This window comes from Schistocerca cancellata, chromosome 7, assembly GCF_023864275.1.
Source record: "Schistocerca cancellata isolate TAMUIC-IGC-003103 chromosome 7, iqSchCanc2.1, whole genome shotgun sequence".
Taxonomy (NCBI): Eukaryota; Metazoa; Arthropoda; class Insecta; order Orthoptera; family Acrididae; genus Schistocerca; species Schistocerca cancellata.
This window is the reverse complement of record NC_064632.1, coordinates 572,092,116-572,111,168: the sequence shown is the minus strand read 5'-3', so window position 1 is coordinate 572,111,168 and position 19,053 is coordinate 572,092,116. Positions and strand designations below refer to the sequence as shown.

The 19,053-nt window shown below is 42.4% G+C and overlaps 1 protein-coding gene across 1 annotated transcript in view; it reads right to left on the bottom strand.

Annotated features, from left to right (window-relative positions):
• LOC126092507 (origin recognition complex subunit 5) overlaps positions 1-19,053 on the bottom strand; it is a 153,162-nt gene that overhangs the window by 35,432 nt on the left and 98,677 nt on the right. The window contains exons 7-8 of the mRNA XM_049908135.1: positions 16,298-16,428; positions 15,813-16,167 (exon numbers count right to left, since the gene is read on the bottom strand). Coding sequence (XP_049764092.1) covers positions 15,813-16,167; positions 16,298-16,428 — 486 coding nt within the window. The remainder of the gene's footprint in view (positions 1-15,812; positions 16,168-16,297; positions 16,429-19,053) is intronic.

Genomic DNA, 19,053 nt, shown 5'->3' with positions numbered 1-19,053 from the left:
GTGGAAGGTGAGGAAACCATTGCGAATAGAATCCCCAAGATTACCGGCGTCTCCGATGGCGCGCTCCTCCCTTGGGGGAGCCCTCTCTGAGGGCACTCCCGCCTTAGGTGATTGTTCACACCTCAGGTCACACCTCCCGACAAACGGACGGAGGGACCAATCGGCACTTTCGGAAGGTATCAGCTCGGGTAATCACCCCTCCCTGGGCCTGGCCGTTACCAGGGGGTACGTATGTGTCCTACCTGTCTACCCGGGGCAGGGAATTACGCGTTACCCCGTCTCCGGCTACACACAAAAATGCGTGGGTCGGCCTTCAGACACGCACAGGGAGGAAGAAAGAGAAATGGAAAGGAAAGAAGAGAGGTCTCAAATGCCACAGTGGAGAAAAGGGTAAAGAGAAGAGGTAAGGAAAAGAGAAGAGGTAAGGAAAAGAGAAGGACAAAGGAAGGAAGAAGAAATACAAGCAAAGAAGGCGAAGAATGCGTTACATTTACAAGCGTCCGTCTCCGGACGTAGGCACAAACCATACTCCTAGATGGGGAGAAAGGGAAGGAAAGAGCCAGAGGTGAGGGGAGGAGGGGCGAAGATGGGGGATGGGGAAGGATGCGGAAAGGGAAGGTATGCAGCCTGGAAAGGAAGGAAGGCCACATTAGCTCGGGGTTCCGTGCTCGCTACGCACGTATCCACAAAAGAGTTGTGGAGCCCCCTGGGGGAACCTCTGTAGATTGTGTTACAAGCATAAAGCTTTAGGTATAAACATTGATTGTGAGCTAATATGGACTGAGCACACAAAGATAATGGCAAAAAAAGTCATCACCATGTTTTGCTCTTAGGGTTTTATCATCATTTTGTAACAGCAATTGTCTTGTGGTGAAATACTATGCACATGTGCACTAAATTCTTAGCTATAAGATTCCTTTCTGGAGAGGTAAGACACAAAATGTGGACACAGATTTAAACTTCAGGGAAAGGCTGTAAAAATAATAATTAAAAGCAGTAATCGGGTTCACTGCAAATAGGCATATAAAAAACTGGGCATCCTTACTACACAAAGTCAGTAAATCTACCAATCTGCAGAGACTACCAAAAATTTCACTAAAAGTTCTACATGTAATCATGGAACAAAAGCCAGTTTGGACAATATATTTGCCAAGGAAAAACAAACAAAAACCCCAAAACATTTTCTATTTGAGAATAAAACTGTATGATTGATTGAAAAGGATTACCAACAATCACTGTGTAAAAAGGTAGATAAAACATTCTTCCTAAGTAACACATATTACAAAATTAAAGATTACTTAGAAGCCACAGTAGTGGGTTGTAATGAAAGGGGATTTTTTTTTTTTTTTTGTGGTTTTAGGGCGCAAAACTTCTATGGTCATTAGCGCCCAGCCCGTGACTTAAGACAGTAAAAAACCGAAATTGAAAACCAGCAGCAATGGGGACAAAGTCATAAAATTGGAAAAACTAAAAATAAAAGGAATGCTTAAAAATCCACTACAGAAAGGGGGTGGTTGTCCCCAAAAAAGGTTCAAATGACTGACGTCATTTCACTGTCACTAATAAACTGGAGAACGCGGTCGGCTGAGCGCGTGTCATCTGCTAAAATCGACGATAGATCAGGCGAGAGCTGTAGATGGGAGTGTAACGGATTAAAATAGGGGCATTCAATTAAAAGGTGTCTAACCGTCCACAGCTGAGAGCAGTGGGGACAGAGTGGGGGAGGATCGCCGCTTAAAAGATGTCGATGGCTAAAAAGACAGTGCCCTATCCGGAGTCTAGCTAAAATTACCTCCTCCCGACGACGCGTTCGGGAGGAAGAGGTGCAAGCGCAAGGAAGGGCTTTCACTTCCCGCAATTTATTACGGGGAAGTGCCGACCAATGCGCATGCCATAAATGAGCAACTCTGCGACATAAACCGCTCCGTAGATCGGTGAAGGGAAGCGACTGAATAATTGGCCGAGGAAGAGAGACTGCAGCTTTGGCCGCTATATCGGCCGCCTCATTCCCACAGACACCAGCGTGTCCCGGGAGCCAAAGGAACGCCACCGAGACGCCCCCCAGGTGGAGCAAGCGCAGACAGTCCTGAATCCAGTGGACCAGAGGGTGCACAGGGTAAAGAGCTTGGAGACTGAGGAGAGAGCTGAGAGAATCTGAGCAGATAACGTACTGTATCCGCTGATGGCGGCGGATGTAGTGGACAGCCTGGAGAACAGCGTAAAGCTCCGCAGTATAAACCGAACACTGGTCGGGAAGCCGAAAGCGATTTGGGGTGTTGCCAACAATATAGGCACTCCCTACACCTAACGATGTTTTCGAGCCGTCGGTGTAAATAAATGTGGCGTCTGTCATTTGTGCACATAGAGCAGCAAATGCCTGACGATAAACAAGTGTAGGGGTACCATCCTTGGGAAATTGACAAAGGCCACGGAGCAGACAGATCCGGGGACGGAGCCAAGGCGGTGCTGTACCCCAAGTTGTCAAAAAGGTTTTAGGAAAGCGGAAGGAAAGAGAATGGAGCAGTTGACGGAAGCGGACTCCCGGGGGTAGTAGGGAGGAGGAGCAGCCTGCATACCCTACATCAAAGGAAGCGTCGAAAAATATGTCATGGGCTGGATTAGCAGGAATGGAAGACAGATGGCTAGCATAACGACTCAGGAGGACTGCTCGCCGATTGGACAGCGGAGGTTCAGCAGTCTCAGCATAAAGGCTTTCCACAGGGCTAGTGTAAAAAGCTCCAGACACTAAACGTAATCCACGGTGGTGGATAGAGTCGAGACGCCGAAGAATAGACGGCCGAGCAGAGGAGTAGACTATGCTTCCATAATCCAATTTCGAGCGCACTAAGGCGCGATAGAGGCGGAGAAGGAGCACTCGGTCCGCTCCCCAGGAGGTACCATTCAGGACACGGAGGGTGTTAAGCGATCGCAGACAGCGAGCCGAAAGATAGGAAACGTGGGAGGACCAGCACAGTTTTCTGTCAAACATAAGACCCAAGAATTTAGCGACGTCTGAAAACGGAAGGTTGACAGGACCTAGATGTAAGGAGGGTGGAAGAAACTCCTTACGTCGCCAAAAATTAACACAAACGGTCTTACTGGGTGAGAAACGGAAGCCGGTTTCGATGCTCCACGAGTGGAGGCGATTGAGACATCCTTGAAGACGCTGTTCAAGAAGGCTGGTCCGTTGAGAGCTGTAGTAGATCGCAAAATCGTCCACAAAGAGGGAGCCCGAGACATCAGGAAGGAGACAATCCATAATTGGATTGATGGCGATGGCAAACAGTACAACACTCAGCACAGATCCCTGGGGTACCCCGTTTTCTTGGGAGAAAGTACGGGAGAGAGTAGTGTTCACCCGCACCCTAAAAGTGCGCTCTGCCATAAATTCGCGAAGAAAAAGGGGCAGCCGGCTGCGAAAGCCCCAAGAGAACAGTGTGCGGAGGATGCCTGTCCTCCAACAGGTATCGTATGCTCTCTCCAGATCAAAAAATATTGCTACCGTTTGGCATTTCCGGAGAAAATTGTTCATGATATAAGTGGAGAGAGCAACAAGATGGTCAACTGCAGAATGATGCTTCCGAAATCCGCATTGGGCTGGTGTTAAAAGACTGCGGGATTCCAGCCACCAAGCTAAACGGTAATTCACCATATGCTCCAAAACCTTACAGACACTACTCGTGAGAGAAATGGGGCGATAGCTAGAGGGGAGATGTTTGTCCTTTCCAGGTTTCGGAACGGGAACGACAACAGCTTCCCGCCACCGTCTGGGAAAGGTACTGTCGGTCCAAATTCAATTATAAAGGCGAAGTAGGTAACGCAGACTATGGGTTGATAAATGCAGCAACATTTGGACATGGATACCATCCGGTCCTGGGGCAGAGGAGCGAGAAGAAGAGAGGGCATGTTGGAGTTCCCGCATGGAGAAAACAGTATTGTAGCTTTCGTGATTTTGAGAGGAGAAAGCAAGATGTCGCACTTCCGCTGCACGTTTCTTCGGGAGAAACGCTGGCGGGTAATTTGAAGAGCTCGAAATCTCAGCAAAGTGCTGACCCAACGAGTTAGAAATTGCGACGGGGTCCACTAAGGTATCATGCGCAACAGTAAGCCCAGAGACCGGGGAGAAACTTGGCACGCCTGAGAACCGTCGAAGCCGACTCCAAACTTCCGAGGAGGGAGTGAAGGTGTTAAATGAGCATTGCGCACGGAGCTGCTTATAGCGGATACAGTTGGCCAAAGTAGGATGGTGACGGAAAATGCGAAGAGCACGTCGCCGCTCACGTATTGCGTCACGGCATGCCTCATTCCACCAAGGAACTGGGGGGTGCCGGGGCAATTCGGAAGTGCGTGGTATTGAACGTTCCGCAGCTGTAAGAATAACATCGGTAATATGTGTAACCTCAGCGTCGACGCTGGGAAAGCGACGGTCATCGAATGTCACTAGAGACGAAAAAAGTGTCCAATCGGCTTGGGCAAATTTCCAGCGTCGCGAGCGCATATATGGCAGTTGAGGCTGCAGTCTAAGGACACATGGAAAGTGGTCACTCGAGTGTGTATCATCAACGGCGAACCATTCGAAGTGCCGAGCTAGCAGAACAGTACCGACCGCAATGTCCAAATGAGATAAATGTGTCGTGGAGGCAGACAAAAATGTGGGGACCCCAGTGTTGAGGCAAACTAGATCCGCTTAGTGGAAAATGTCTAGCAATAGAGAGCCATGTGGACAAGGATGTGGAGATCCCCAAAGCGGGTGGTGGGCATTGAAGTCCCCAACCAGCAAATAGGGGGGTGGAAGCTGACCAAGAAGATGAAGGAGATCAGCTCGTGCCATTGGTGTGGACGATGGAATGTATACAGTACAAAGAGAGAACGTGTAACCGGAAAGGGAAAGACAGACGGCGACAGCTTGGAAGGAAGTGTGTAAGGGGATTAGGTGATAATGGAGAGTATCATGGAGAAGAATCATGAGTAGTCCATGGGCTGGAGAGCCTTCAACAGAGGGGAGATCATATCGGACGGACTGAAAATGAGGGAGAACAAAGCGGTCATGGGGACGCAGCTTTGTTTCCTGAAGACAGAAGATGACTGGCGAGTAGGATCGTAAGAGGATTGACAATTCATCCCTATTGGCTTGAATGCCGCGGATATTCCAGTGGATAATGGACATGGCGTGAACAGAAAATGGAGGAATGTGACCAAAGTTGCTGTCAACTCAAAGACTGCTCGGAGCTAGCGACCGACAGCATGGAATGGCATTCAGCCGAAGGCAGAAGATTCTGATCCATAGGTTGGTCAGGAGCAGCTCCTGCCACCAGCGATCGGCCGGTTGACCGGCCACCAGCAGTGCGCCTCGGCGACACAGAAGATGGCCGAGGGCGAATTCCGCCAGGTGGTGCTGTAGATGGGACACGCCTTGGCGGAGAAGGAGAGGAACTGGGTTTCTTTGTAGCCTTCTTGGAAGTATGATGTTTAGATGAAGGAGGAACCGATGGTTGTGAATTTGCGGTATGTAAAAACTCTTCACGAGTATGCTCTTTTTTCGAAGACTTGGCGTCTGACTTTTGGGCTCGAGATTTAGCAGAACCCGATGAAGGGTGAGCCATAGAGTGGGCAGGCGAAAGTGGTGAGGTTGAACGGGCGATCTTGGGGCTGGCTGATCGGACGACCGTGGTACTAAAGGTGAGGTCGCAAGTCTGCGTGGCCGCCTCCTTTGTTGGCTGAGGAGAAGCCAGGACAGTGCTGTATTTTCCTGTCTGAGGCACGGTGGGCTGTCGACTGGCGAATAATTTTCGAGCAGCAAAGGTCGACACCTTTTCCTTCACTCTTATTTCCTGGATGAGCTTTTCGTCCTTAAAAACCGGGCAATCTCGAGAGGAAGCAGGGTGGTCACCCATACAGTTGATGCAGCGAGGGGATGGAGGTGGACAAGCACCCTCATGGGCATCCTTGCCACACGTAACACATTTGGCCGGATTGGAACAGGACTGGCTGGTGTGATTGAACCGCTGACATCGATAGCAACGCGTAGGGTTGGGGACGTAAGGGCGAACGGAAATTATCTCATAGCCTGCTTTGATTTTCGATGGAAGTTGAACTTTGTCAAATGTCAAGAAGACAGTGCGGGTTGGAATGATGTTCGTGTCAACCCGTTTCATAACTATGAACAGCCGTTACGCCCTGGTCAGACAGGTAGTGCTGAATTTCTTCGTCAGACAATCCATCGAGGGAGCGTGTATAAATGACTCCACGTGAGGAATTTAAGGTACAGTGCGGTTCCACACGGACAGGGAAGGTGTGGAGCAGAGAAGTACACAGCAATTTTTGTGCCTGGAGGGCACTGTGTGTTTCTAACAACAGGGTGCCATTCCGTAATCTGGAACAAGACTTTACAGGACCTGCAATTGCGTCGACACCTTTCTGAATAATGAAAGGGTTGACCGTGGAGAAGTCGTGACCTTCGTCAGACCGAGAAACAACAAGGAACTGTGGCAACGATGGAAGAACCGTCTGTGGCTGAGACTCAGTATACTTACGTTTGTGAGCAGACATAGTGGAAGGTGAGGAAACCATTGCGGAAGAATCCCCCATGATTACCGGCGTCTCCGATGGCGCGCTCCTCCCTTGTGGGGGCCCTCTCTGAGGGCACTCCCGCCTTAGCTGATTGTTCACACCTCAGGTCACACCTCCCGACAAACGGAGAGACCAATCGGCACTTTCGGAAGGTATCAGCTCGGGTAATCACCCCTCCCTGGGCCTGGCCGTTACCAGGGGGTACGTACGTGTCCTACCTGTCTACCCGGGGCGGGGAATTACGCGTTACCCCGTCACCGGCTACGCACAAAGGGCACGGATCGGCCTTCAGACACGCACAGGGAGGAAGAAAGAGAAAGGGAAAGGAAAGAAGAGAGGTCTCAAATGCCGCAGCGGAGAAAAGGGTAAAGAGAAGAGGTAAAGAAAGGAGAAGGACAAAGGAAGGAAGAAGACAGAAAAGCAAGGAAGGCGAAGAATGCAGTACATTTACGAGCGTCCGTCTCCGGACGTAGGCACAAACCATACTCCCAGATGGGGAGAAAGGGAAGGAAAGAGCCAGAGGTGAGGGGAGGAGGGGCGAAGAGAGGGATAAGGAAGGATGCGGAAAGGGAAGGTATGCAGCCCGGAAAGGAAGGAAGGCCACATTAGCTCGGGGTCCCGTGCTCGCTACGCACGTATCCACAAAAGAGTTGTGGACCCCCTGGGGGGGAATGAAAGGGGATAACTACAACAGCCTCTCACACTTCAATAAGTAATCATTGTTTACTGCTTTAACAAGGAAAGCATGTGTCAAGGTGTAAAATGCATGTAGTAATGTCATATCATCCTCCTGAGTTCAACGTCGCACTGATAATTGGAGGATGCTGACTGAGTTTTTCAGGCAGACTGGGGAGCATAGTTGCATATTTGGGGGCATGGAATCTGCTTTCTCAACAGATTGGAGTTGGTGCAAGAGGCACAGCATCATCTCCATACAGTCCAGGATCCATCAGTGCATATTCTTGGTGTATGCAACAATAAAGAACAGAATATCTTCTATTACATGTCACCTGAAACAAATTGTGTGTAGATCAAGAACACTGTACAACTGAAACCAACCAAATGAGACAGTGCAGCTGTTAGGACACTCTCATATTTGGAAGGATGAAGTTGCTCTGTCCGGCCACCGTGATGGTTCCTTAAGGCCACAGCCAACCACCTGTCCTGTCCTCATGGATCAACCGGCCTATCCTCAAAGCACACATGTTTCATATTCTGTGTGTTTTATCTTTGGCACTACTGAGCTGTATTGCATTACCTTTATGATACCTATATCTATGCAATATGAACGTTGGATGATTAATAATAATAATAATAATAATAATAATAATAATAATAATAATAAGTATCAGCAAATCTCTATCATTAGATATGAATGAGGTGTGTAGCAGTAGTTAAGTGAACCAAGTACACTGCAGCCACATAAACCATGTTATAGATAGAAGTCTGTTCAGTAGTAGTAGTAGTAGTAGTAGTAGTAGTAGTAGTTGTTCCTGTACTTGTTACTTGGAGGAAATTACCTACTAGAAATTGCACTGAGACGACAACAACATGCCTTTACAGTCACAGGCTGAGGGAAAGGAACATGACATATAGAAGAATCATGTACCTCTCCCACTTAGATGTTTAACAGTATTCTTTCTTTATTTCCCCTTGTCAGTTTTTGCATCGCTTATATGCATGGTGGCAGCCTATCTTACCACCCCCTCTGTACAGCCATGTAAAGAAATATTTTACAACTTCTTCAGCACACGCATAAAGGCCACTTTGGACAAATGGTTAGTGAAAAAACTTAATGCAGATAATCCACACAAATCACCAATGAAGGTCTTTTTAAGAGAAAACTTAACTGCTATAAATCAAAATATGCCAATTCATCAAAACGCTAGAGGTCTTTGTAATAATCTCAATGAACATTTTGTAAATATGTATAGCCAAGAAGACAGATTTTGTCAATACTCTGTGTTTCACAGAGCAATGTGTCACTTCTGGGACAGAAGAAATAGTGACAAATGAAATAGTGACAAATAATTAGAACTTTCCAGCTTCATTTGTAGAAAAACTAAAGAAGCAGATATTGTTGCTATACATCTCAAGAACAGTATCAAAAGTAATACAAACTGACTGACACACACACACACACACACACACACACACACACACACACACACACACACAGAGTTCTTGTCTTGAGCAAGATTTTAAATTGTTTGCCATAGAATTGGGTATAAATAATTTTTGTTTATCAACTGTAACAGTGCACAAGGGGCTTTAGGACATTTCCTTTTGAAGCAATTAAAACTCCCTCATAGCATGCATGTTTAAATATGGGAGTGGTGATAGTATTTGGGTACTTCAACATTAATTTTCTAACACACATCAGTGGCTGGTCAGGCCTTGAAAATTTCATGCTCACACACACCCTGGGTTTTGCAATCAATTTTCTCATCAGAATAACTTCACATTCTAATACACTAATAGGCAATATATTTATAGACCAGACAAAAACTGCTGATAGCATTGTTAGTGAAGTTCTGAATTCTCTCCCATCATAATGGACAAAAACACACTAACAACGGTGAAAATATCGGTGAGACACTGACCATGTCATATTGAAAACTACTAAAAACCATTAATGTGGAAAATACATCACATCTCTAAAATGTAAATTGGAGGCCTGTATATGATGAAGACAGTGTTAGTTCCAAGTACAATTTGTTCAGTAACCATGTGGCACTAATATTTGAAAGTACTTTACAAAGAAAGAATTTACAGGGTGCAAACCGAAGAATTCATCAATAAGCCATGAATTACCATTGGTGCAAAGACTTCCCTAAATTTTGTTTTTAAGTTCAAAAATAAATAAATAACTCTAGTGATACTATAAGGCAAATAAGGGGTGAGACTAGAACTGAACACATTTTTAGAAACATAGGATAGCAATCCAGACAAAAAAAAAAAAAAAAAAAAAAAAGGTGGCAGAAATATTTAATAAGCATTTTTGAGCATTGATGAGAAAAAAGGGAGGAGTGGTTCTTTAGAAAAGTGAATGGAGATACTGAAATAACCTTTCACTGTTCCATTAAGATCTAATTACAGTCCCATAACAGCAGCTGAAATAAGAAAACTACCACTTCTTTAAAAATGAGGTAATGTTTCTAGTACACTGTTCAAAACATGCTGTAATCAGCCAAGCAAAGTTCTGGCACATACATTCAACATTTCCACGAGTCTGTGTGTCTTCCCTGACAGATTGAAACTTGAAACTGTGAAGCTCCTTTACAAAAAGGGGGTGTTATAAATTACTGTCCTAGCTCTCTTTTTTAAACATTATCTAGAGTCCTTGATAATTGCTGTATGCCAGGATTGTGAAGCACCTCAATGGCTTCAACGTTACTGCTAGTAATCATTTAAATAAAAATCAATTTTAATGTATCAAGTTTTTAAACAAAACTAAAAATTAGAAAATAATTTCTACTAGACCTAGAGAGATTCTTAACCCCTTACATGTAGATCTGAAAATTTGCGATTGTGAAGTTTTAATACTTATGTAAATACCTGTAAGGTTTAAAACAGAAATATGGGGCACATGCAATAGATAACAGTAAGAAGACGAACTATTCAAGTATCAATTATGTATTGCATGCTCTTTACTTTTTTGATTTTAAATCTTACAAATACTTTCACAGCTATTATAACAAATTCACAATTACAGATTTTTAGGACTATCTATATAGAGCTAAGAGAAATTATTTTATACTTCTTAGTCCAATTTAAAAATGTGGTATATTAAATTTTTTAAAATAATTATATTCTGCTTTTAAGTCTAATGGGTGTAAAATTTTTCAGTGAACTTCAATCATTTTAATGACATTACGAATTTCTGACTCATTTCAGTTCCTCTTCACCAAAGTCAACTAATAGTCCACCTCAATAGCCGAGTGGTCAGCATAGGTAGCTGACGTGTGGAGGTTCGGGCTCTATTCCCAGGACTGCTGAGGATTTTTTCTTGGTGGGAGAATTGGTACGGGGTGCCTTCAGCCTCGTAAAGCTATCTGAGGAACTACTTGGATAAGAAGTAGGTCTCCAAGGTCTGGAAAGTCAGCAAAACAACTAGGCAGGCTGTGTGCTGGCTACATGCCTTTCCACATCGCACCCACAAGATGCTGAATGGCAAAGAATGATACAGCAGACAGTTGAGATCCCTCCTACGTAAGGATCATGAAGGTAAAAATTAGAGAGATTCCAGCTAATACAGAGAATTATCAGCACTCATTCTTCCTGCTAACCATTCAAAACTGAAACAGGACAATCGAAAACGACAGTGGTGTGTACACACACACACACACACACACACACACACACACACACACACACACACACACCAGATAAGAGACAAGAGAGTGAGCTAATACTGCACTTTCATCTAGTTCTTAGCTACATTGTAAGTTTCAAGTCTCTAGCTCATTGAGCAGTTAGTAAAAAATCAACTGTAAAATTTGTACCAAACAGACAAAGACAAGAAAGCAACCTAATAAAAGTGTATCAAAAATCAGTTTACATTTCGAAAAGGTACCTGTACAATCTGAGTCATATTTACGTTCACAAATAATGTCCTGGAATTACCAGACAATGAGACAATGCCTGTTGGTGCATTCTGTGAGGTTTCAAAATCTTTCGATTGTGTTGATCAAAATATAGTTCTTGAAAAATGAAGTAACTAGAGTAAAGATGCAGTGACAAACAGGGGTACCATTTTATTCAGTATTCTGGGGCTTCCAGCTGCATCAAGTGGTTAAAATGCCCCTGAATGACATTTAATGAAGTCTCTGTCATGGCTTTCCCTACCGGCTTCTAGGACGGTGTAACTAAAGAAACTGTTTAAATAATCACTGTCGACACCATTAATAAAGACTGTGGAATGCAGCTCAGTGCTACAGGATATCCAGTGAACGTAGGCTCACTGAACGCGGAGTCTACCTATGCCCACATATGGCAATGCCATGAGTACCAGTGAGATCACAGCCAGCAGCCAGCCTATAAAAGGGTGTAAAAGCAGCCCATCAGCAGTCATATCGCTTAACAATGGCCACAGAGTGGTCAGAAGCTTGTGGCATTTTAACCGCTCAAAGCAGCTGTAAGGCCAAAACATTTGGTTCTAGAGTCCCGCAAGGCTCTATTCTTGGTCCCCTCGTTATTTCTCATATACATTAATTAACTACCTTATCCTGCAACAAAGCAAGCAACTTCAAACTACAGTCATATCCTTCCTGACAATGAAAGCCCACAGGAGATGGTTACTGCTTATGAAAGTCGGCAGGTACAGAGAGAATAGTGTTAGAAACTTTTACGTGTCCATATAGATTGCATGTTAGCTGGGAAAATCACAAGCTCCAAAGCTTGAGTAGACTGTGCTGAGCAACATTTACCATTAACATAATTTCCAGTATTGAAGATACCAGATCTCGAAGTCTGCCTATTTAGTTATTTCCACTTGCTTGTGTGCTACAGAAATGTCTTCTGGAGCAACCAACTACCATATTATATATATATATATATATATATATATATATATATATATATATATATATATATATATATATATATAAAGAAAGATGATGAGACTTACCAAACAAGAGCGCTGGCAGGTCGATAGACACACAAACAAACACAAACATACACACAAAATTCAAGCTTTCGCAACCAACGGTTGCCTCATCAGGAAAGACGAAAGGATTTGGGTTTTAAGGGAGAGGGTAAGGAGTCATTCCAATCCCGGGAGTGGAAAGACTTACCTTAGGGGGAAAAAAGGACGGGTATACACTCGCGCACACACACACACACACACACACACACACACACACACACACACACCCACACACACATATCCATCCCCACATATACAGGCACAAGCAGACATATACAGACATATAAATATACAGGGCCTCTGTATATGTCTGCTTGTGCCTGTATATGTGTGGATGGATATATGTGTGGATGGATATATGTGTGTGTGTGTGTGTGTGTGCGCGCGCGCGCGCGCGCGTGCGCGCGCAAGTGTATACCCGTCCTTTTTGTCTTCTGTTGAAGACTAGTCACGTAGCTACTGTATGTCACGGTGAAGTGTAGAGCAGCATTCACTAAAAGTTACCTGACCTGCCATAATAATGTGTAATTTACTGTTTGAAATACCCTTATACAATCGTATCGTGAATCACTGTAAACAATGTAAGGCATGACGCTTCTTACTTTGCCTTATCTTAATATTTTTGCCATTGCTTACACCTGGGAAAGATGACTGCTTATACACTTCTGCACAACTATTTGCCTCGTTTATCTGCATTATCACTGGAGAACTGGTATGTATGGGTTTGACGAAATGCGAGTTGTACGCATGTTTCTTCACTAACCAGCCAGTTTAGATTTGACATTGTTTATACCACATTCCCTCGCCAGAGAAACAAGCCTGACACCATTACAGGACGTGAAATGTACTACACTAGAGGATCCTGGGTACATTTGCGGGGTGTACTTGCAGTGGTGTATCACATTAATAACAGTGCTAAATCAACTGAAGATGAAGCCGTTGTTGGCTAGAAATCGAACGCAAATAAATTATAACAATAAGAAGAGCCGAATGAAAGAAAAATAATATAAGGGTGTCCTTGTGATACTGAATGAAAACTTCCGCGCAAGTCAAATAACACGGAACCCAACAGGTTACTTCTAGCTTAACGAGAGTAGCAAATAAATATCACAATGAAATACAGTCATTGACCATTCAGATATGTATATATATTCAGAGGAAAAATATATTTGGCTTTGTCATTTACTAATATACCAGGTTTTGAACCCTCCCCTGTCCCAAGAATTACACTGACTCTTTAGATTAGATGTACACTGGTCTTCCACAACATTATGACCACCTAACTAATGGTAGTTATGTCCACCTTTGGCATGGATAACAGTGGAGACGCATTGTGGCATGAAAGCAATGAGGAATTCGTGGGTCGCTGGAGGGATTTGGCACCAAATCTGTACACACAAGAAATCTTTCCCATAAATTCTGGGGAGGGAGGTGATGGGCTCTGACGTCACGTTCAATCACATCCCAGATGTGTTCAGTCGGGTTCAGATCTGGCGAGTTGGGGGAGGGGGGGCGAGCAGGGGGCCAGCAGATCAATTGGAACTCTCCGCTTTGTTTCTAGAAATGCTGCGTCACACTGCTGTCTTTGTGACACGGCGCATTATCTTGTTGAAAAATGCCTCTACTGTATGGGAACATGATCATGATGAAAAGGGTGTATGTGGTCTCCAGCGAGTGTACGATACTTTTTTCTGCTTCTGTTCCACAACTCTGAATACTGTTCCTTCTTACTAGATAAATGAAGCTGAATCTTTGAAAAGATCCACTAAATGAAAGACAAATTCATGCTGAAAAATAATAAATTAGGAGACTGGAAATGACACTTATGAGGTGTGCGAAGAAAGTCATGAGACTGATTTTTTATCTATCAAACTTTTTATTTGCTTATTTTTTCTGAACAGCAATATTGTCCCATTCAACATAGTTCCCTTCGGCAGCTATACGTCATTAGAGTATCATTCCCAGTCTTGGTAGCAATGCTGAAAGGCTTCAACTAGTAGGGCCTTTAACATGTCAGTCACATTCTTCTAAATGTTCTCCAGAGTCCCAAAATGATGTCCTTTTAAGACTTTTTCAGTTTTAGGAAAAGAAAAAAGTCACGGGGAATTGGACCAAGTGAACAGGAGGGCTGTGGAATGGCATGAATTGCTTTTAAGGTCGAAACTCTGTGATGAAAGTGGCTGCCTGACATGGGGAATTGTCATGATGCAGCATCCACTTGTCTGCAACGTCTCGCCTCACTCGATTCATTCTTTTTCTGATGCTTTCAAGGACATCTTTGCAAAACACACTGTTGACAGTTTGTCCTGGAGGAACAAATTCTCACAATAGCATGCACATTTTCAATGTTTTCGCCTGTTTTTGAAGTTGAAGGTCTCCCTGCGTGAGTTATCTTCAACGTGTTCTCGGACTTTCAAAAATGAATTGTGATAGCAATAAACCTGTGCTCTTGACAAGGAATGTTCCTCATAGGCCTGTTTCAACTTTTGAAAGGTCACACTCATGGATTCCACACATTTAACGCAAGACATGATTGCACAACATTGCTCTAAATTCTGCTGTTCCATTTTTGTAACACACATCAAAAACACAACTTCACTCATTACGCTCTCAGAAAAATGTGATCACTGTTCAGAACAAACTCTGACCATCTGGTAGGAATGGACACAGTGGTCTCCACAAGTAGATCAACACACTGTTGCCAGATCTGTCAAAGTGTTGTCAGCCTCATTACTTTTCTCACACATCTCGTATGCGCATAATTTGATGTAAAGGATGCGCATGCAATAAAACACACATTTTAACACATTCCACATCCATGCTTCTACACATGCTAATGGATCTCTGGACTATGCATTTAAAATAAGACACATTTGTGACTGTAATTTCAGTTAATGAGTTGAAATTTCAGTTGTTTATTTGAATAAACATTAGTAATCTGTGGTGAACTTACATTTTTCTAATGACTCCCCACAAATGCAAGTGTGTTCTGTGTATTCCGCAGAGTCAACTGCCCCCCTTCTAAATCTGTTGTACACAGTATTTTTTTTTCCTGATGTAATCCCAGTGCACGCTGTTTTCATATACTTTTTTTCTTGCAGATTAAGTTGGGTAATAATGGAATAACTATTATCTTCAGTATTCAGAAGTCATTATATCATATATCACAGGTTATGTCCGCTTGTTCTTTTAAGATTCTTTGAAGCAATGTAATTTAAAATGTTCATGTAGCATCCCTTGCTATTAAAATTTTTGTGTTTTGTTAGCAGCTACAGAAATAAATGCACATTTGGCAGTTTTTAAACTAACTCAATTCATACATTTCAAGATTTTTCTATTGTGATGACATTCCTTCTTAAATTCTGAACAGCCCCAATCCCACTCCTATTGTACGATGGAGCTATTGGTCTCGAATGGTGGTTTTTATCACCTTATGTTTGTGTACGATAAAGCCTATTAAGAAAAATATTTTCCTTTCTTCCTTTGTTTTAACACTGCTTGCATTACCATAGTTATTTAATAATGACGATGACTTATACTAGTAACAGCAATTTGTTAGTAAGTAAAGGGCTAAATAAGCTAACAGAATACTGACCTGCACAGAAAGATTTACTGTGAAGCTGACCTCATCTTGAACAATAGAATAAAATATAGCCAACAGTCTGTCCACCGTGAATGGTTTTGGTCCTAGGAGCATATCACTTAGAATGTCATTTTTAGATCTGTTGATTCTCTTTTTCTTCTTCTTATCTTTCCGTTTCATAAAGAGAGCTTTATCCAGTTTTGAGGGAATGTATGATGCCAAATAAGCAGCAATGAGGAAGTATTTGGTATAATACGGAAGCTCAAAACTTAGGGCAAATTCCTGGGAAGACAGCTGATCACGATTTCCAAGTCCTCTATTGGCAGCTGTATTGCCTGCTAGTGAGAAGTCATTTTCATATTCTGTCCTGTAAAATAGTAAATTATTTCAGTAATGTGAGTTTTCACTTGAACTAATGTGGACATGTACTATTACATTTGAATTATTGTTTAACTTATACTATAGTAATAAAATTTCTGATAGAGGAGGAACTTTACCACATAGCAGTTCTCTGATAGAGATATTCCAGGCTGCTTTTGAGGTGAGGCATGACTACTTGCCACAGTTTGTGCATTTCTGAAGTGCCTGTGACCATTGACTGCGAATGCTTGAAGAAATTTGAATTAACCTAAAACACAATTCAAAACATTTCAGAAAATACTAAACCTACATGCAGACCAGTACACTTAATATTGTCACACTAATAAATCAGTCTCCACTTCACAATAGAAAATGGTATAGATTCAGTCATTCATTCTTTTATTCACACACCACATTCTGTAAACCCCTCATCAAATTATACATTAACAGGAGGAATCAGCCACTGCTGACTACTTCTGTTAAATATATGGTCAAGAAATTATGATAACTGCTAATTTATTCAACCTGATAACTATGAGAATTATTTCTAGAATACTTCCATATGTAACAGTGTATAAGGAGAAAAACAAGTGCTTTGAAAAAAAGCTACTTTAACTCCTCTTCTAGTGTTCAACTCTTGTTTTCACCAGATACAGTAGAGAATTGATTATCCTAACTAACTGGATAACATGGGTTTGGAAAATGTTGTTTATTCAGATAATCAAACTGTATACTTTTATTTATCAGTTTACAAATAAAAACCACATACATTTATGAATCGCTTATTATTACACAGTTAAGTGCAGTAGGAATGTAGATAATATAGCCTTCCAAACACAAAATATGTAATATGTACACATTTTGCATGTACAGTACATGTGTATAGAATTAATGCTTCAAAAATTCTTAGTTTTGGTCTGTCTATGCAGGCCTACCCACTTACGAGCAGCTAAGTCATGTGCTTTTTTCCACACATAATATCTGATACTGGTCACTTTCATTTTGAGCATCAAACCATCACAAGACAGTAACTAAACATGTGAAAGCTTCAGAAGCTGCAAGTGTATTTTCTTTTTCATTTTCTGGACACTAGCTGATGAGATGCTGGTCCCAGTTTTATCACCAACAAGTTTCACAATTTCATGTCTTGCACAATTTGGTGCCTTGGACTTGCATTGTCAACACTCATCCACTCTTTATCATCATCTTCACATTCATGGCAGTTGAGTTCTTTTACAATTTTGGACATACCATTCTGTTCATTGTTTTCAATTACTCTGACAACTTTTCGCCATAAATAAAATTTTATTTCAGGCTTTTTCAAATTCTGTTCCTTTACATCATCCCATGCTGCTCCGATCATGTAGGACCATCTTTCAAATTATAAAAAATATTTATTTCTTAACAGACATTTTTCTACCTCCTCTTCCTTTCTAACAATAACTTGAGTAACAATTTTTTCTGCAATATCATCAGACAGTGTCAATTATGCCTTCATCCATGGTCTTTAATAAGGACGTTATGTTGAGTGGAACAAACATCACTTTAATTAACTCATCCTTTTAGTTTACGATATTACACGATGGATGAATGGATGGATTGTCAAGGGGCAGTAATCTTTTCTCCCTTTTCATGAGCTTCTACAGAGGGTACGAAAACTTCCATAAACTGTTCAGTGAAAATCATACTATCTATCCAGGCACTCTCTTGTGATTTGTACACAATAGACATCGCAGACATGTTAATGTGTTTGGAACAACGCCATTTCTTGCATTTACTAATGACAAGCATAAGCAGTCGGTGGCTGCCAGTAGCATTGGCCCAAGAAGCGATACAATCCTAGCTTATTTTAAGACCAGGTGCTGCTAATTCACTATGTGAAGCACGAGTTTTTCCTTGGCAAAGCTTTCCAACTGAGCCTACTTTCATCAGCCCTGTAAATGGTTTTGAGAATGTAATCTTCTTCCCTGGCTGCTGAAGAATCAACAGACTAGACCATAGCAAGGGGGAGCGGCATTTGTGATCAACAATTTGGTTAAGCAGACGTTTGGTTGACCGACTTTTGGATAATCAACACTCTACTGTACTTCAAACAAAGCTGTTACTCTGGATCAGCCATATCAGCTGTTTATATATTGGCAAGACCAGTATAATTCAAAAATTATACTTATGTGGAATTCATATTCTTGAATGTAGATATTCTGACAATTGAGAAAGTGGCTAATGAGGTATTTTTTTTTTTTATCTTTTTGAACATCTGGAGATTTTCAATTTGCTAACTGATGTCCCCTGGCTACCTGTTGTAGACTTTTGTGGTAGGGTACAGAAGTCCATTCTGAACCTTAGATAGGGAAGCATAATTGATATGTAAATTATATTTACTTCTAGTACTGTCATTGCGAATTGCAGAGTTCATCATAAATTCATTTGTAGGATTCTCTATCTCAATTGGCAAAAAAGAGGCCCTTACAGGATCACTTCATTGTCTGGATGTCAAGATCCCTTTTTTTCAAGGACAGATACTGGTACCAAACGGAAATTTATTCAAGTACCAAGGTCGACAGTTCCTTGGTGGTGTAAAAAATTTAAGTTCCTAAGGCAATGCAGTCAAAAGATATGGCCATATATTTTGATCAATGCTAACTCTCAAACTCTCATCACACACACACACACACACACACACACACACACACACACACACACCAACACACCACACCACAACACACACCACACCACACCACCCACTGGTGGTGTGGCAGTGGAAAGCTGCATGTCTGGAAATCAAGAGGTCATGGGATCCCATCTTAGTCAGACCATGGATTTCTCAGTCTTCAATTTAACCTCTCTTCACCTCTCAATGATGTGAGGAGTCACCAGAAGCAACATATGATTC